This window comes from Hyperoodon ampullatus, assembly GCF_949752795.1.
Source record: "Hyperoodon ampullatus genome assembly, chromosome: 5".
NCBI classification, from domain to species: Eukaryota; Metazoa; Chordata; class Mammalia; order Artiodactyla; family Ziphiidae; genus Hyperoodon; species Hyperoodon ampullatus.
Genome location: NC_136918.1, coordinates 146,046,305 through 146,063,952, shown reverse-complemented (window position 1 = coordinate 146,063,952; position 17,648 = coordinate 146,046,305). Strand labels below are relative to the sequence as shown.

The 17,648-nt window shown below is 58.6% G+C and overlaps 1 protein-coding gene across 1 annotated transcript; it reads left to right on the top strand.

Moving 5' to 3' along the window:
• Positions 1 to 881: 881 nt before the first annotated feature.
• FTCD (formimidoyltransferase cyclodeaminase) lies at positions 882 to 17,204 on the top strand (the record flags this gene model as incomplete). Its single annotated transcript, XM_079704280.1, has 14 exons — positions 882 to 935; positions 1,585 to 1,768; positions 2,413 to 2,541; positions 3,316 to 3,404; positions 3,495 to 3,674; positions 4,710 to 4,847; positions 4,933 to 5,064; positions 10,771 to 10,832; positions 11,175 to 11,304; positions 11,401 to 11,562; positions 14,919 to 14,962; positions 15,165 to 15,303; positions 15,924 to 16,019; positions 17,050 to 17,204. 14 exons carry the CDS (start codon positions 882 to 884, stop codon positions 17,134 to 17,136), a joined length of 1,626 nt encoding a protein of 541 aa, XP_079560406.1. The 3' UTR covers positions 17,137 to 17,204.
• Between the last annotated feature and the right edge of the window lie 444 nt (positions 17,205 to 17,648).

Genomic DNA, 17,648 nt, shown 5'->3' with positions numbered 1-17,648 from the left:
GACCCGAGAGATCTGGGCATCCCCTCTCCTGGCCCTGTGGTGACTGCAAGGGTGAAACAGCTGCAGACGCTGACCCCACAAAGGCCGCGTGGGGTGCCCGCTTCCGGGAGGACCATGGATGGGTGTAGTCTGCTCTTGGGAGGGAGGGGTCTGTGGGGGTCCATGTGCTGCCAGGATGACCATGTGATCGGTGGGCCTTTGCAGAATGGAAACACACCCCTGTTCAAAAATCACGAAGGACTCCAAGACGGCATTGACTCGAGCTGGCTCTCTGGGCTCAGGGCCCTGTGCTGCTGACCTGGGGTGCGTCGCCCTTGTGGGGACCCTCCGGCCTCAGGGAGCACAGCCAGCAGCTGGGAGAGCTGGGCCTCCCCTGCCCGCCCCTCCAGCAGAGACACGCACCCGCACACACTCACCCGCTAACCCTCCTCCTGCCCGACAAGGCGCGCTGCCCTCTGCTGGGAGCCAGGGCCAGTACCGGGGCCTCACACACGGTCCCTCTCATCCCCCTGCAGCCCTGAGGCTTGGCTGAAGAAACAAAAGGCCTGGAGGGTCACCGTATGGTCACCCAGAGGGTCACCAGGGGGCCCTGGACCCAGCTGGGCCCCAAGCCTGGGCTGACCTGAGGCCGCCGCCTGCTGAGGACTTTCCCCGAGGGTCCAGGTCACAGGCACTTCCTTCGGCGGGGCCCACGCCCATGTGGGTGGAGGCCTCAGTCCTCCGCTGCAGCCTCTCGGGGTCCTGGTTCTGCCCCTCCCCCATCTACTCAGTTAATAAGAAGCCTGGCCCCGGGGTGGGGCGCCGCCCGAGGGCATAAAAGCCCCGCTGGCCTCCTTCCCACCTCTGCTGGCGAGAGGAGCGTCTGGAGCAGGGCCTGGACCATGTCCCAGCTGGTAGAATGTGTCCCCAACTTCTCGGAGGGGAAGAGCCAGGAGGTGAGGCACCTGGGGGCGGTGGGGGGCGGTGCAGGGGGCTCAGGGCGAGGAGAATGCGGCTCAGTGTGGGGTTTGGGGATTGTCTTCTCTGGAAAGGGTGAGGAAGCGGGCAGCAGGCGGGCAGCCAGGTCCTGGCCCAGGTCTGGGCCTGGGGTCCGGGCGGGTCACTTGGCCTCTTTTGTGAAAACAGGGCCTCTGAAGCCCGACCCCCAAGGCCATTTCAGGGTCCCCGGGGGGTACCCCGTCTCCCTTCCCCACCTTCTGAGGTGGGCGCCGCTCTCATCCCCACGTGACCTGCAGGAAACTGAGGCACAGAGAGCTGGGCAGGCCTTCCTGCTGCCTCGGAAGGTTCCGGGCCCTTCACGCTCCCCCCGCAACCCCAGACACAGGTGGCCTGTGGGTTGGGGCCCTGCCCCTCTGTGACCTTGGCCTGTGGGTCACCTTCTCAGGGCCTTGAGAGCCCCTGCGCCCGGGTTCTGCTTCCTGCCTCGATTTCTCCCGGAGGGTGCTGCCCGGGCGCCGGCCCCCATGTGCCCAGGTCCTCACCCCGCGTCGTGTCTGAGTGGGGGCGGGGCGGACACGGCCCCTGCAGCTCCCACCCCCTCTTCTGCGTGGGGAGACCGAGGCGCAGGCCTGGCTTTGTCCCCAGGTGATCGACGCCATCTCCCGAGCGGTGGTGCAGACCCCGGGCTGCGTGCTGCTGGACGTGGACGCTGGCCCCTCCACCAACCGCACTGTCTACACCTTCGTGGGGCGCCCCGAGGACGTGGTGGAGGGGGCCCTCAATGCCGCCCGGGCCGCCCACCGGCTCATTGACATGGGCAGGCACAGAGGTGAGGGCCCGAGTGCACGCGGCCCGCCTTGCCCGCAGGACTCGCCAAGGGCATGGGGCCATCGCGCTGGCTGGATGCTCCTTGGACCCCGTCCATGTTTCAGGGGGCCCTGGAGTGGCTGGCAGAGAGGTGATCGCACTCTGTGCAGGCCCTGGGCGGGGGTGAGGGACACAGCCCGATCTGTCAACAGCCCACAAACCAAACACTTTCTTTGGGCGGCAGGGTCAAAGGTCGGTGGACACACGGGGAGCTGGTCAAAAGGGCAGGGTCTCTGGACGCCCACAGAGGGGGAGGGAATTCACAAGAGATCCCAACTGGTGAAGAGAGATGGAGGCTTATCTCAGAGGAACCGCCTGCGGGGCGGGGGGCGCGGGGGCCGCCATCTGACCTGCAGAGGGATTCGGGTTCTGAGAAGGACCCTCTGTAAGGCAGCCGGGTGAAGGCGCCGTCCCTGAGGGCTCGGAGTTATCCTCTCGTCTTAGGAGAGGGAGGGGTTTACCCCTGAGGTGCCGCAGAAATCGGGGGCTGCTTCTCCCGGGGCCCTGTGGCCAGTGCGGGTGTGCGTGTGCAGGGGGCTGGAGGGCAGGATCCGCCCCGAGCTCCACACCTGGGCCCCGGCTTCCTCAGCCCCCGTCTCTGTGCAGGGGAGCACCCTCGGATGGGCGCCCTGGACGTGTGCCCATTCATCCCCGTGAGGGGCGTCACCATGGACGAATGCGTGCTCTGTGCTCAGGCCTTCGGCCAGCGGCTGGCAGAGGAGCTGGGTGTGCCAGGTGCGTGCCTGGGGAAGGGCGGCCTACCCCAGGGGCTCCCCCAGCGGCCCCTCCTCACTTCACTTCACTTCCCAGCAGCCTCAACCGTCCCTTGAGGTTCTCTGCTCTTGCATCCTTAAAAATGCATTTTAAGAAAACCCCCCAAAAACCCTACCATGCAGGTTTTTGACAGGCAGGAATATGTCCCGCTTCTCCTGCAATGGGGCAAACCACAGGGACAGGGTCCCAGCTGTCAGGGAGGTGGTGGGACGGAGTAGCTGCTGTGTAAGGGCTTGAGATGGACGGGGAGCCCTAAACAGTCTCTTTGGGGAATTAATCAAATCAAGGAAAAGCCCAGCACAGGGCAGCGGGCGGACCTGTGAGCCTGGGCACAGGTCCAGCCCCCTGCGATGTGGCGGATGGACGGGCTGGGGGACAGGTGTCACCTGCCCTGTGCAGGTGTCAGAGCTGGTGGTGAGTTTTGTTTTCTCTCCTCCTCGTTCCTTAATTTGCGGGCGTGTTGCTCGTTCAATGAAAATGCACTTCGGAGAGAAACACGAATATCCTTCCAGCCCCTCTCGTGGGCGGGCAATGGCTTTTTCTGGGGCATCTGTGCAGGGGCAGCGGGGGTGGGCAGAGGAGGGGTCCTGGCCCATACAGAGTGCCCATCAGCGGCCACCCACACCCATCTGACGGGGCTCAGAGATGGGGGTGCTGCCAGCAAGACGGAGCTGCAGGAGTGGGGGTCCTGCAGCGCCCGCCGGCCGAGGGCCTGACCGGCCAGACCCCTTGCAGTGTACCTCTACGGCGAGGCAGCACGGACGGACGACCGCCGGTCTCTGCCGGCCATCCGGGCCGGGGAGTACGAGGCCCTGCCTGAGAAGGTGCGGTGTCCCCTCCCAGTGGGCGGTCTGGGGGCGGCCCCGCAAGGTGGGCCCTCCTCCCCCTTCCGTCACCCACGGGTCTCCCCACAGCTCAAGCAGGCTGAGTGGGCGCCCGACTTCGGCCCCAGCTCCTTCGTCCCCAGCTGGGGGGCCACAGTCACGGGGGCGCGGAAGTTCCTCATCGCCTTCAACGTCAACCTGCTCAGCACCAGGGAGCAGGCGCACCGCATCGCCCTCGACCTCCGGGAGCAGGGCCGCGGGAAGGGCCAGGTGAGGGCGGGCGCGGGGTCGCCGCGAGGGCACCCGTGCTGCCGCCGGAGAGGGCCCAGGCCCTGCACCGTGTGTGGGCCTGCTGACCAGCCCGCCTCGGGGTCCACGCCACGAGGGACCGGCAGGGTCGGGGTTCCAGGGTTTGAAGTTGGGGAGCAGGTCTTTAAGGATGTTTTCCATGGAAGTTGCAGGGCTGCAGCTGTGGTTAAAATACTGCATCATTTCCACACTGATAGGAAAACAGCCGCCTCTGCACCCCAGGTGCCCCTAGGTGCCCCCATGTACCTCCAGATGCCTCAGGTACTTCCAGGTACCCTCAGGTGCCCTGATCCACCAAGTCTGCCATCATAGCTGTCACCTAGTGTGAGTATCGCTCCTGCAGAAAGTTCCAGTTGGACACAGACACAGAGACACCTGGTGAAGGAGGCCCTGCCCATCTGTCAGGCCCCACTCTGAACCCTGGGCCTTCCAGGCAACTGAGGCCCTGGGAGCCCAGCTTCCGTGTGGAACACTCAGGTGTCTGCAAGCACAATACAAAAACACCGCAACTCCCCAGTCTTTCTCTGTGCTCTGCTGACGTCAAGAGTCTACCTAACCCCGAAAGGTAGACTGAGTCGCCCCAGGGAGTGAGGGCCAGGAGCTGGCCTCTGGGGCAAGGGGTGGAAGGGGTGGGAGGCAGGGACCTGCCCCCAGGACAAGGATGTGGGCGGGGATGCCCGGGCCGCAGGGCTTGGTCTGAGCCTGTGGCTTGTGCAGGGCGGGCCCTGCAGCACTGACCCTTCGGGGCCTTGGTTTCCCGTGGTGGGCAGGCCCTTTCCTGGCTCAGATGAGAATGGGAGAGTGAGGAAGAGACCCGCCTGAAGCCGGCTGCCCGGCTGCACCGCACAGTCCTCAGGCCACGGCCCCCGTCATCCGGGTGTCTGGGGTGGAAGGGAGCCCTCGGGCTGGCTGGGGGATGCAGGGGCAAGGGACTCTCAGTGCGGGGCGCAGGAGCGGCTGGGCGGGGCCGGGCTGGGCAAGCCTTGTCCTTGACAGCCAGGACGCCTGAGAAAGGTGCAGGGCATCGGCTGGTACCTGGATGAGAAGAACCTGGCTCAGGTGTCTATGAACCTCCTGGACTTTGAGGTCACAGGGCTGCACACGGTCTACGAGGAGACCTGCAGAGAAGCCCAGGTGAGCAGGGTGGGTCCCCTCCCCCTCTCTCAAGCCCAGCCCCCTGGGCGCTGACTCCCCAACCTCCGACCTCTGACCTCTGCAGGAGCTGAGCCTCCCGGTGGTGGGCTCGCAGCTGGTGGGCCTGGTGCCTCTGAAGGCCCTGCTGGACGTGGCCGACTTCTACTGCGAGAAGGAGAACCTCTTCGTCCTGGAGGAGGGGCAGCGGCTCCGGCTGGTGGGTGGGGCTGGGGGGTGAGTCAGGGAGCAGGTCGGGGGCTCCGGGAGCCTGCACCCCGGGCCTGGGGCCCTGTCTGCGGGGCCAGGCCTCCTCCTCCTCCTTCTTTGTTTTATTGTCTGTGCCTGGAAGTTGAGATCACACTGTTTTCACTTGGGGGACACTGTTGAGGTTTTCTCTGTGACCTAAAATGTGTTCAGTCTTGTGAAACTTCAGCGGAGAGGACGGGGCCTGGTGCCTGTCCTGGAGCCGCGTCCCGCGGATGGAAGGACCTGCCTCTCGTCCGCTCCCTGCCTGTTGGGATTTGGGTGCGTGAATCTAGTGTCCGTGGGTTATTCGCAAAGTTGTTCCTTTGGTCCCAGGTCCTGCCGCCGGGTGTGGCCGTCCCGCTCAGTCCTGTTGCTCTGGCCTTGGAGTCATTTTGTCTTGAGGGCATTTCTTATAATGAATGCGTGATCGGATTTCTCTGAAAGTTTATTTATTTACTTATTTATTTTTGGCTGCATTGGGTCTTCGTTGCTGTGTGCTGGCTTTCTCTAGTTGTGGCGAGTGGGGGCTACACTTCGTTGCGGTGCGTGGGTTTCTCATTGCGGTGGCTTCTCTTGTTGCGGAGCACAGGCTCTGGGTGCGCGGGCTTCAGTAGTTGTGGCTCACGGGCTCTAGAGTGCAGGCTCAGTAGCTGTGGCGCACGGGCCTAGTTGCTCTGTGGCATGTGGGATCTTCCCGGACCAGGGCTTGAACCCGTGTCCCCTGCATCGGCAGGCGGGTTCTTAACCACTGTGCCACCAGGGAAGCCCTCTCTGAAAGCTTTTGTCTTTTGGTAGTTGAGTTTATCCTTTTGTATCTACTAATTTAGCAGGTATGTCTGGACTTGCTTTTGTCCTAGTTTTAGGCATGAGAGTGTGTGGTTTCCTTTGGGCTGTATGGAGGAGTTAGTCTATTTTTAGGAATTCTGGTAATTACTTTATAACAATATATTTATCTCTATTTTTTGATTTATTAATTTAAAAACTTTATCCAAATGTATCAGTTTGACTTAACTTTTATCAGTACAGGCACCTTGGCGATAGCATAGCTTTGGTTCTAGGCCACTGCAATAAAGCGAATATCGCAGTAAAGCAACTCACACGATTTTTTTGGTTTCCTAGTGTGTATAAAAGTTATGTTTACACTAGACTGTAGTCTATTAAGTGTGCAATACTATTATGTCTAAAAAAGCTGTGTACATACTTACTTTAAAAGTACTTTATTGCTAGGGCTTCCCTGGTGGCTCAGTGTTTGAGAGTCCACCTGCCGTTGCAGGGGACACGGGTTTGTGCCCCGGTCCGGGAAGATCCCACATGATGCAGAGCAGCTGGGCCCGTGAGCCATGGCCTGAGCCTGCACGTCCGGAGCCTGTGCTGCGCAACGGGAGAGGCCACAGCAGTGAGAGGCCTGCGTATCGCCAAAAAAAAAAAAAAAAAAAAAAAAGTACTTTATTGCTAAAAAATGCTAAGCATCATCTGAGCTTACAGAGAGTTGTCATCTTTGTGCCAGTGGAGGGTTTGAAATACTGCAAGAATTACCAAAATGTGACACAGAGACACAAAGTGAGCAAATGCTGTTGGAAAAATGGTGCCAATAGACTTGCTTGAAGCAGGGTTGCCACAAACCTTCAGTTTGTCAAAAACGTACTATCTGTGAAGTGCGGTAGAGGGAGGTCTGCCTTTTGCTGGCTGGCAGAAACCAACAGAACTTATACTCAATTGTGTAGCTTTGAAGAAATAATCATCTGAAAGCATAATATACACTTTAAGAAAATAATCTACATTCCCATAGCATTAGACACAGAAACTGAATGAGAAAGTAACTACACAGCATTTACTGCTGTCTTTTCTTCCTTCTCTATTCCCTGATTTTTTAGACTTGTGCTATTTTTTAGGGAGCTGGTTATTTTGGTGCTTAAATATTTTTTCAGATGTTTAAATTATGGTAAAATAGACATGACATAAAATTTGTCATCTTTTAACCATTTTTAAGTGTACTGGCCACTGGTGTATGTGTATAAAGTTGTGCAGCTGTCACCAGTGTCCAGGATGGGGTTTCCTATTTCTGCAGAAGACGTTGTCAGGACTGTGACGGGGCTCGCACTGACTCCGCAGGCCACTTTGGGTGGTGGTGCTGTCTTACAGCACCATCTTTCCAGCCCTGGACGTGGGCTGTGTTCCCCTTCATTTGTCTTTGCCTTCTTTCATCATGTTTTGTAGTTTTCATTGTAGTCTTTCACCTCCTTGGTTAAGTTCATTAATTCCTAAGTATTTTATGCTATTGAAAACGGAATTGTTTTTGTAATTTCTTTTTCGGATTGTTCACTGTTAGTGTTTAGAAATGCACTGACCTTTGTGTGTTGACTTTGTATCCTGCTACCTTGCTGAATTCATTTATTAGTTCTAGGTGCTTAACTTTTTAAGTTTAAATAATGTATTTAATCCTTTAGCTGTTTATCAATGTTAGACAATGTCTGTTGACTCTTGTGAAGAGAGACAAAAAAATTAATGCACTTGTGTGAGTGGTCATCTCTGTTCCAGATTTAAATTGCTTTGTCGTTATTTTTACATTGTCAGCTGTATAACATTTACCTTCTGTAAACATATCCACAGATATTTAATCTTGGTTCTATACACGAGTGAGGTCACTATGCATCTCTGTCCTTCCCCATCTGCCTGGCTGGATTTCACAAACAAGCAGATTTTTAAAGAAAGGCTCATAGGGGCTTTATTCTGTGGGTTCTGGCATGTTTGGGAATGTCCTTCTGTGACTTTATGCTTGCAAGACAGTAGGACAACCAAAACCTCAAGTCACATGTCTTTTCCTGAGAATGTTGCAAACACATCTTTACCACCTTTGGAATAAATGTCCCTGTGGGGAGGTCTAAGGCCATCTGGTTATCTCCCCACCCCTGGTGACCGGTTCTTTCTCCTGGATGCTTGAAGAATTTCATCTTTATCCTTGAAATTCAATGACTCTGCCATAAGAGTCTTGCTGTGGATTATTCTGCATCATTTTTTTCCTCTGGAGCAGGGTTTCTTGTGATTCACAGGTTCATTCTTGTTTAGCTTCAGGAATATTTTCTTCTATTGTATTTTTGATCCAGTTTTTGGTCCTTGCACTTTACCGACACCCGTTACACTGCAGTAGCATTTTCTTCCACATATTCTGTCTTTTTTTGTACTTTCTTTCCCTCGTATTCACTGTGGTTTTCTCAGGCTTCACTTGGCAATCACTGATGCCGTTTATGGCTGGGTCTATTCTCTTCCTAGCAGTTACAAAGTTTTGTGTAACTTTTTATTTTGATGTAATTTCCTACTCACAGAAGAGGTGCAAGAACCAGGAACTCTTTTACACTCTCCAGGTTCACCTATTGTTGCATTTTGCCCCATCTGCTGTATCACTCTTTTTCTGTATTCCACGCATAATCATATTTTTTTCTGGACCATTTTAAAGTAGATTGAAGACACTGTGCCCTTTACCCCTTGTTTATTCAGGGTGTAATTCTTAAGATCAAGGACGTTCTCTTACACAATCACAGTGCAATGATCAAAACCAGGAAATCCAGCACGGTACAACCTGGTATCTAATCTGCAGACAGTAATCAAATCACATCAGCGTCCCCCCCCTCCACGGTCTGTCCCAGACCAGCAGTGGGTTCGGGTGGCTTGTCTTTTATGGCCTTTAATCTGGATCAGGTCCCCAGTTCTCCCCATCTTTCCTTGACCGTGACGGGCTATGGAGCACCGGCTGGTGGCTTTGTGAGGTGCCGCTCGCTGGGTGCTGGTCTGATCTGTCTCAGGGCTGGGTGTGCTTGTGCGTTTCTGGCAGGAGCAGCACAGAAGTGACGAGTGTCCCCCTCAGGGCGTTACCTGGGTCCTCTGGTCAAGCTGGTATCCCCGACCCAGGGTTATCACTGCAGTGTTTCTGTTTTCCTTTGGTTGTTAATAAGAACTCCCTGGGGAGGTAGTTTAAGAATGTGTAAATGACCTGTTCCTCTTAAAATTCCAGTGGCAAGTATTAGGAGCATCGAGAATTTTCTAACTTCATCCTTTTTCTGTAAGAAGCTTTCACCTCTCCCACGTTTATTTATTTCTTATTCATGTGTTTGAAGCTCTCTACTGTCTTTTTTTTTTTTTTTTTTTTTGTGGTATGCGGGCCTCTCACCGCTGTGGCCTCTCCCGTGGCGGAGCACAGGCTCCGGATACGCAGGCCCAGCGGCCATGGCTCACGGGCCCAGCTGCTCCACGGCATGTGGGATCTTCCCGGACCAGGGTATGAACTTGTGTCCCCTGCATCGGCAGGCGGACTCTCAACCACTGTGCCACCAGGGAAGCCCTCTACTGTCTTTTAAAACATATTATTTTATATTTTTTATCTGAAAATTCTGAGGTCTGCAGTCTTTGAAGGTCTGATTTTGCAAACTGTTTTGTCTGCTGATTCTCACGGTGATGCTTCTTCATGTGCTTTGTGGTTTTTGATTGTGAGTGCCTGTTCTTTAGAGTTTCATCTGTGGTAATTCTTGGTCACCTGGTTTAGTTTGTATTTGCCTCTGTTAGATGTTTGGACCACTTTAGATGAGCCTTTTGCTTGGAGCTTTGGAGCCACACAGGAAGAGAGTTCTATGTGAACGGTGGCCCACCTGCCTGTCAGGTTAGAATTCCCAGGAAAGATTTTTTTCATGCTTCACCAAATGGAAGGCCGAGACTGGGAAGTATCCCAATATTTCCTGTGATGGGCGGTTTTTCCCAGATTCATCCTTGGAGATGTCCTCTTTCAAGGGTCTCCCGTCTGACCCAGCTCTTGTGGGCTCGAGACACCCCCTACTTGTGAGAGGTCTCAGATGTCTCCAGGGTGGACCCAGCTTCTGGGAGAGGAGGTCTTTCTGGGCATTTCTGGTCACTTCCGGCTGTGAGTGGTTTCCTTTACTTTCTGCCAGCTTTGCCGGGTGCTGAATTCTATTCTGAGAGTTCTGTTCCTCATTCTGAGGTTTTCTGCGGCAGGCGGGCTACTTGCTGGCTCTACCGCCAGCTCTCGGGTGCTCTCTGCCCCATTTCCGCACCCTCAGGGAGACCTCATGACTGTCCTCTGGGATCTGCTGCTTTGTTTCCATCAAGCTGCACTTGTCACTTTCTATTTTGTGTGGAACATGTCACCTGTGTGGCTCAGAGGGGTTGCGACTGTGCTGACGGCATCGAGCATCCTAAGGTGTCCTGAGTGGTTCTTGGTGGAAAGAATTCTACTCTAAAATGGGTATATTTTCACCTTAATTTTGAATTTGGGTAAAATTCACTTTTCCTCACATATCAAGTCTCACATTTGGGCAGATCAGGCAGCTCCCAGCCTTTTAGAACCAGAGAGACCCTGACACCCGAGGAGTTGGAATCCTGTCCAAAGAGGCAGTTTTCTTGGCCCCTTTCCAGCACAGGATCTTGTGCGGGCAGGATGGGGTCACCGCGGGCCTTGGTCTCCCTGGAGCAGCACGGTGGGTGGGTGGTGTGTCCGGAGCCCAGGCAGGGTGCCTGCTCTGGGCGAGGCCTTCAGCCGGCAGGGCTGCTGGTGGGCATGGGGTGTGGCAGCTGTGTCCCCGCAGGCTCCCCACCAGGGCGTGGTGCCCCGCGGGCGGCAGGGGTGGGACCTGCCGGTCAAGGGGACTCCAGTTACCGGCCCCTCTTCCAGGTGGTGAACCGGCTGGGCCTGGACTCCCTGGCCCCCTTCAACCCCAAGGAGCGGATCATCGAGTGAGCAGCCCCCGCCCCCCGCCCCCGCGTGGAGACCCCCTCAGTCCTCCAGAGCTCTGCTCTGTCCCCAGGCGTGGGGCTGGGAGCTTGCTGGGGGGCCCAGTGGGGTCCCGACAAGGTCCCACTCTGTCCTCATGCAGCTCCTGGCTGGTCACAGCCCCTCCCCGGGGCAGCCACTCTGCATATTGGGCCCACATCCCTGCCCCCCCCGCCGCACTGGTGCGAGTCAGGGTCCCCTGGCCTAGCCGACCCCACCCTTACGGCCTGGCTGCAATGACCCAGGACCCTGTCCCCGCCCCTGCACGATGCAGACCTTCACTCCCAGCTGCCCCACCCCTGCAGGTACCTGGTCCCCGAGGTCGGCCCAGAACAGAGCCTGGTTGACCAGCCCCTGCGCACCTTCGTCCGTGAGGTGGGCGCCCGCTCGGCAGCCCCAGGGGGCGGTTCCGTGGCCGCAGCCAGTGCAGCCATGGTGAGTGGGGCCGGGGCGAGGATGCGGGGTGGACGGCCGGGGTTGGGGGCGTCGCCCGGCCTGGGGCTAGTCCCACGCACAGGGCACTCTCGCCAGGGTGCCGCGCTGGCCTCCATGGCCGGCCTGATGACCTACGGGCGGCGCCAGTTCGAACACCTGGACGCGACCGTGCGGCGCTTGATCCCACCCTTCCACACGGCCTTGGCTGAGCTGACCGCGATGGTGGACGCCGACGCCCGGGCCTTCGAGACCTACCTGGTGAGCATGCACACGGGCCTCCACCACCAGCCCTGCAGAGGCAGCCCCGAGGGAGAGTGGGGTCGGTGGGCAGTACGGGGTCCGGAGGAGAGAAAAGTGGGTCAGGGTCACGGGGGGAGGGGGAGGGGCTGCCACGAGCACAGGTGTCCGTAGACCCCGCGGGCTGGAGGGAGGAGACAGTGGTCTAGCCCCTCTTGGGCACCCCCCTCCCCCCGCTCGTGCAGGGCCAAGCGCGGCGGGTGTGGTGCAGGCGTGACTCCAGGTCGGGGTCTCTGCAGGCTGGGGGAGGGGCAAGAAGGGCTCCTGTCCTGAGGGTCAGCCAGGCTCAGCGTCCCCCTGCCCACGTCCCGAGTCCCCTGATGGGCGACACCCAGACCTGCAGATGCCGGAGGAAAAGCAAGGTCCCCAAGGAAGAGCTCCCATCCCGGGAAGGGCAGGAACAGGAATCTTCACAGAAGAAACGCTGTGCGTCATGGTCTCAGAGATCAGAGAAGACATTCAGCCATGAGACACAAAGGGCCCCCGGGGAGCCGGGCACCTTCCGCAGCACAGGACGTGGGTGGCTGCATCCATGCAGTGCCCATCCAGGGGGCAGCAGAGGAGGGACGTCCATCAGACCGGGCGGGGGATGGGGAACTTGCAGGAAGGTCGAGGTCCGAATTCAAGGTCAAGGAGCCCCAGGCGTGTCTGAGGGCAGATCCAGCAGAGAGGGCCGGGGAGAGGTGGGAATGAGGGCGCTCGGACCCACGGGGGTAGGAAGACACGCCTGGGAAGGAGTGAGCTCCCAACAGACAGCAGGCATCCAGAGCCGCCTCGGGGGTGGGGGGGACGGGTCAGGAGGACCTGGGCCAGCCGACCTCGGGAGGCGACCTCGGGGGCTGCTGGGCTGGGCGCCCCGACGTGAGTGCCGCGTCCACACGGGGACAGTCTAGAATGTCGAATTGCGGGAGGAGGTGACCCTGTGACAGAAGCTGGGTCCCCGGGGGCGGGGTACAGAGACTGATCACCTTTCCCCTATGCGCTTTTACATTTTAATTTCATTTATTTGCTTTTTAAAATAGGTGAAAGCTTCAGGGGTTCAGAGTTCACAGGGGCAGAGGGCAGCTGGTGAGCTGCCCCCTGTCCGCCCCGTCCCCCCTGCCCAAGCAGGTGCAGCCCCAGTGCGTACGTCCCCCTGAGATGTTTGTGTGCGTTCGGGCAGAGCTGGGTTCCCCTTTCTCTTCCTTTCCTACGCACATGGTGGCAGCAGACGTCCAGGTGCAGCTGCGTCTTTCAGCTCACGTCCTCCTGGAGCAGGGACTCCCCCGGCTCAGTGGCCCAGTGCTCTGGGGACGCCTGGGGTGGAGGCCTTGGACCAGCCCTGTTGGGGATTCTGGCCAGGTCCAGTCAGCACCCGGGACAGGCTGTGTGGACAGCTGGCCTCCATCACTGGGCACTCAGTGGACGGGCTGTAGGAGTGACTCGGGGACGGGCTTTCCCTCCAGGGTGGGTGTGTTTCCCAGTTGAAGGATGCTGCCCAGTGGCCCTTGCAGAGGTTGTGTGGATCGAGCCCTGGAGTGGTCCTCCTGCCGTTTACCCGGACGCCACGGCCATTGGACCTGGTGGTCACGTGCATCTCTTGGTGCTGCCCTGGTGCGAGTGTCTCACGTGGGCAGGGCAGGGGGAGGAGCGTTTTCATCCTTTTTGCAGCGGTTTTATTTCCTTTTCAGGAAAGTGAGGCGTCCTTTTCTTCTCTGTTCTGCTTAGTGCTGACTAGGACTTTTCATAAGCCAGGGAGTCTCAGCTTGTTTGACTTTCAGCTTCGCTTGTGCTGGTTTCTGACCACAAGAGCCTTGTGTTTTTATGTCGTCGAATATTCAGTCTTTCTTTTGCTCTTTCCTTGGTGTTGTGTCGTAGCCTAACCGGCCTCCCCAGACCAGAATCATTGAACTTCTCTCAGGGTACCTCTAGCCATCTGTGGTCTGAGGAACTTCAGATGCTGAGAGGGGCTCGAGTAGAAGCATCGGCGTGCATATAAATAATAATACGTAATTTAAAACAAATATTAAAAATTCTGACCACTAGAGATTAGAAATAAGACAAATATAAAACAAGTGGAGGGGGCAGTAGAAAAATGAAAATCTAATCAAAAGGCAGGAAAGAAAAGAAAAATAGTCAGCAAAGAGGTGTGGTTTAGAGAAAACCTAAAATAGAATGGTTAGGCTGAAGACACACCCGAGCAACAATCACACACACACACACACGTGTGAGTGTGGCAGATACTGTGCTGGTCTATGTCCCCAGTGAGCAACAAGAAGACAGACTCTGGAACAAAAATAAGAAAAAACGTCCTTATCTTCCACCGAATACGTGAGCGTCTCTAGGTGGAGTCAGAAGCTGGCTGTGCACCACCCTCCCCACCAAACAAGCCTCACAGTGAAGCAGAAAATAAATCAAACTGCGGTGGGCAGCCCTCCTCAGCCAGACACGGACGTGGCCACGTGAAAGCCAGACTTGACTAAAATCAGCAAAGTTCTGCCCAGTGGAGAACCCCCTGCCCCCCAACCCCGACCTGGGTCTGCAGCGGACTCAGCAGGTTCCCGTGCTCGGGAGGAGCTGCTGTGGGTCCACATGGAAAAGAGACACGTGTCACAGGAGGGGCGCCGGGGGAGGCTAGGGAACGTCAGGATGGTGACAGAACCCGGTTCAGGTCGGGTCAGGATGGTCACAGAATCTGGTTCTGGTCGGGTCAGGATGCTGATCGAATCCGGTTCAGGTCGGGTCCAGGGATCCTTTACGCTCATGCAGGGTTGATGGACCAGCTGACTGTTAACAGCTTTTGGGCGGAGATTTGGTGAAACCTACAAAACCAGCAGGGCACGTTCCCCACCAGCTACGCCCTTGGACCCGGCACGTGGGCAGGCCTAGGGCGCTGGTGTAAGCGAGCGAGCCTGGACGGGTGCTCACAGCACGGGGTGCGGGACGGGGGAGGCCTGCCTGGCAGCGGCGAGGAGAGCGACACACGGGCTGATGGCTCCTCAGAGGAGGCCTGGGTTGTGTGGCCCCTCGGGGATGCGGGGACACGGCCTGAACCATTACACCTGGACTTCGGGGGGTGTGCGGTTGCCTCGCCTGGCGGCTGGGAGGCCTGGGGCTGGAGAAGCCACTCCCCTCCACCCTCCTCTCCAGCCTCCAGCACTGACAACGTGGGGCCTTGCGCCGGGTCGCCTGCCCTCCTCTGTCGGGGGCCCAGGGCTCTAATCCACGGAACCCACCTCGGGGGTGGTGTGGGCCCTGCGTGAAGCCCCTCCCTCCCAGGCTCCCGTGTCCCCGCATCACAGTCAGTCACCCGCACGTTTCTGTGTTTGCTCCGGCAGAAAGCAACAAAGCTGCCCAAGAACACACCTGAGGACAAGGACAGGTGAGTGCAGCGGTGGCTGCGGACATCCGGACACCTCAGAAGGCCCTGGTACCAGTCAGTCCCCCTCTGGGGTGTGCTGTGATTGAAGAACGGTTTCCCTGTGGTCCCCACCCTGGTTCCGTCTGCTCAGAGCGGAGCTATCAGGTGGGTCCAGTGGTGCCCGGGTGCCCTGGGCTCTAACCACTGACCCTCTTGCTTCCAGACGTGCGGCTGCCCTGCAGGAGGGGCTGAGGCGGGCGGTGGCCGTGCCCCTGGCGCTGGCGGAGATGGTGACCTCGCTGTGGCCGGCGCTGCAGGAGCTGGCCCTGTGCGCGAACCTGGCCTGCCGGTCGGACCTGCAGGTATGCGGTGGAGCCCCGCTGCAGGGGCGACGTGCGGAGGGGCACCGGGCATCACAGCTCTTCACCAAGCCGGGCAGGCACAAGCGCTCACAAGGTGTTTCGGTCAGTCTCAGCCTGCAGGGCCGGCTCCGTCACCTATTAATGTCTTGTTCAAGGTCGCGCGGCAGAGAGAAGCAGAAACTCGAGTGTGTCTCCAGAGGCCACCCCTAACCATCCCCCCAGACCCCGTCCCTTCCCTCCTTCCCACCGCCCCTCTTCCAGAAAACCCAGGGGCTTGCAGACGTGCACAGGCCTGCCTGTCCGCAGCCCGTGTGCGGAGGCTCGGGGACCAGGAACGTCAGGGCTGGCTCTGCGTGTCCGCAGCCCATCCTGAGGGGAGGAGCCTCGTTTCCTTGGGCTGGTTGTTATCCGTCCCTGGAGGGGGCCAGGCCGAGCTGCTTCTCTCTGTGGGGAGAGGGCCGGCCCTGCCACCTGGAGGGAACCCTGGGGCTGGTCAGTTTGCCATCTTCACGGATGAGGCGTGAGGCCCCCAGGCCGTGTCCCTGGGCTGAGGAGTGGGCAGGGCAAGGCCCTGCTGCCCCCCCGGTACCAACACCGGCTCTGCCCCTTGGCTGTTGCAGGTGGCGGTGAAGGCCCTGGAGACGGGTGTGTTTGGTGCGTATTTCAACGTGCTCATCAACCTGAAGGATGTCACCGATGACGCGTTTAAGGACCAGGTGGGCAGGGGTGTGGGCCGGGCCCACCGAGGGGACTGGAGGTTGCCCTCGGGCCATGGCTCCCAGACCTGGGGCCCAGGGCACCTGGCCATCAGGTCCTCGAGGGAGGGAAGTGTCCATCAGATGAGAAGTTCCTCCAGCTCCTGTGGGTGGACAAGGCCTGGCCTGCAGAACGCAGGGGTCGGGGACGGCCGGGGCCGTCTTTCAGCGTCTCTGTGGAGGCAGGTGGCCTGGGGGCCTGCCGGCACCCCCTAGTTCCCTCCCAGGGGGCTCTGGCCAGGGCTGGGCTCTCTCCCAGGTGGGTTTGGCTGTAGCACTGGCAGCACAGGGTCTCAAAGAACAGTCTCCAGCCTAAGCAATGATCCCACTTCAGCATTTGTGATAATTGCATTGTTACTGTTTATTGGAGGAAAATTCACAAAACATGCAGCTCACTGTGTTAGATGATACAATTCAGTGGTGTTAAGCACACTTGTGGGGTTGCGAGACCACCACCTCTATCAAGGTCTGGAACATTCTCATCACTCCAGAGGATGCCCCACAGTCAGCCCCATTCCCAGCCCTGGCCACTGCCCATGTGTCTCTGTGATTTTGTGACAATCTTTAAAAAGTGATTTCGCGGCTCGGAGTGGGAGCGCCATGGCCTTTTCGAGTGTCCGCCCGTGTCCACCTGCTTCTCCAGCTGGGCTGGGCTTGGCCATCAGGGAAGGCCCTGTCCACCATGGGGGCACTGAGATAACGGATGGGCCACTTGAGCTCTGGCCCTTAGGGCCTCAAGGACACAGCCCTGCCCTTGGCAGTCCTGGCTAAATTGGGGAGACTGGGAGGGTGGGGGCTGGCTGGCCCCAAATGTCAGGAAAGACAGAGAGGCCCCTCCCCTCACCACCAAGAGACCCATGAGGAGCTGGGGGCCCCTAGGTCAGGGGCTTGGGGTCACCCAGAGTGGACAGCCCAGGGAGGTGGCAGGGAGGCGGGGCCAGCGGGGTTGGTGGCGGGCTTGGGGTGGTGATGGGGCCCCTGTGTCTGTCAGGTCCGCCAGCGCATCTCCGGCCTCCTGCAGGAAGCCAAGACCCAGGCGGCACTGGTGCTGGACCAGCTGGAGGCCCGGCAGGAGTGAGGGCCGGGCGGAGGACCTCACTGGACTCTGCTTCCCCCCGAGGCCCCTCCAGACACATCCCATGGGGCCCAGAGAGGGGAGGGTGTGGGGGGCAGGTGTGTCTGGGGTTCGTGGTGTCACCTTCTGTCACCTGGGGCCTCCAGTAAAGTGAGGACACACTGGTGCCTGTGGGGTGCATGCAGGGGATCAGTGGGTGGGCTGGGGGAGGGCTGAGCCGAGCGGCTGGGACGGGGACCCCGTGAGGTGCCAGGGTGGGGAGGCAGGTGGGGGGAAATGTCACCCAAGGTGACACAGGGTCCCAGAGCACCTGGGGTCCTGGGGGAAAGAGCCCGTCACATGGAGGGATGAAGACTGCGCTGCCTGATGGCCGGGGACCTGCCAAGGTGAGGGTGGCCAGGCCAAGGTGAGGAGAGGCAGAGGGCCGGGGGTTCCTGGGGAGGCGCTGCTGACGTGTGGCTGGGTCCCACGTCCTGGCGGGAGAGCTCGAAGCGTTGGACCTGGGCTCTGGGAGG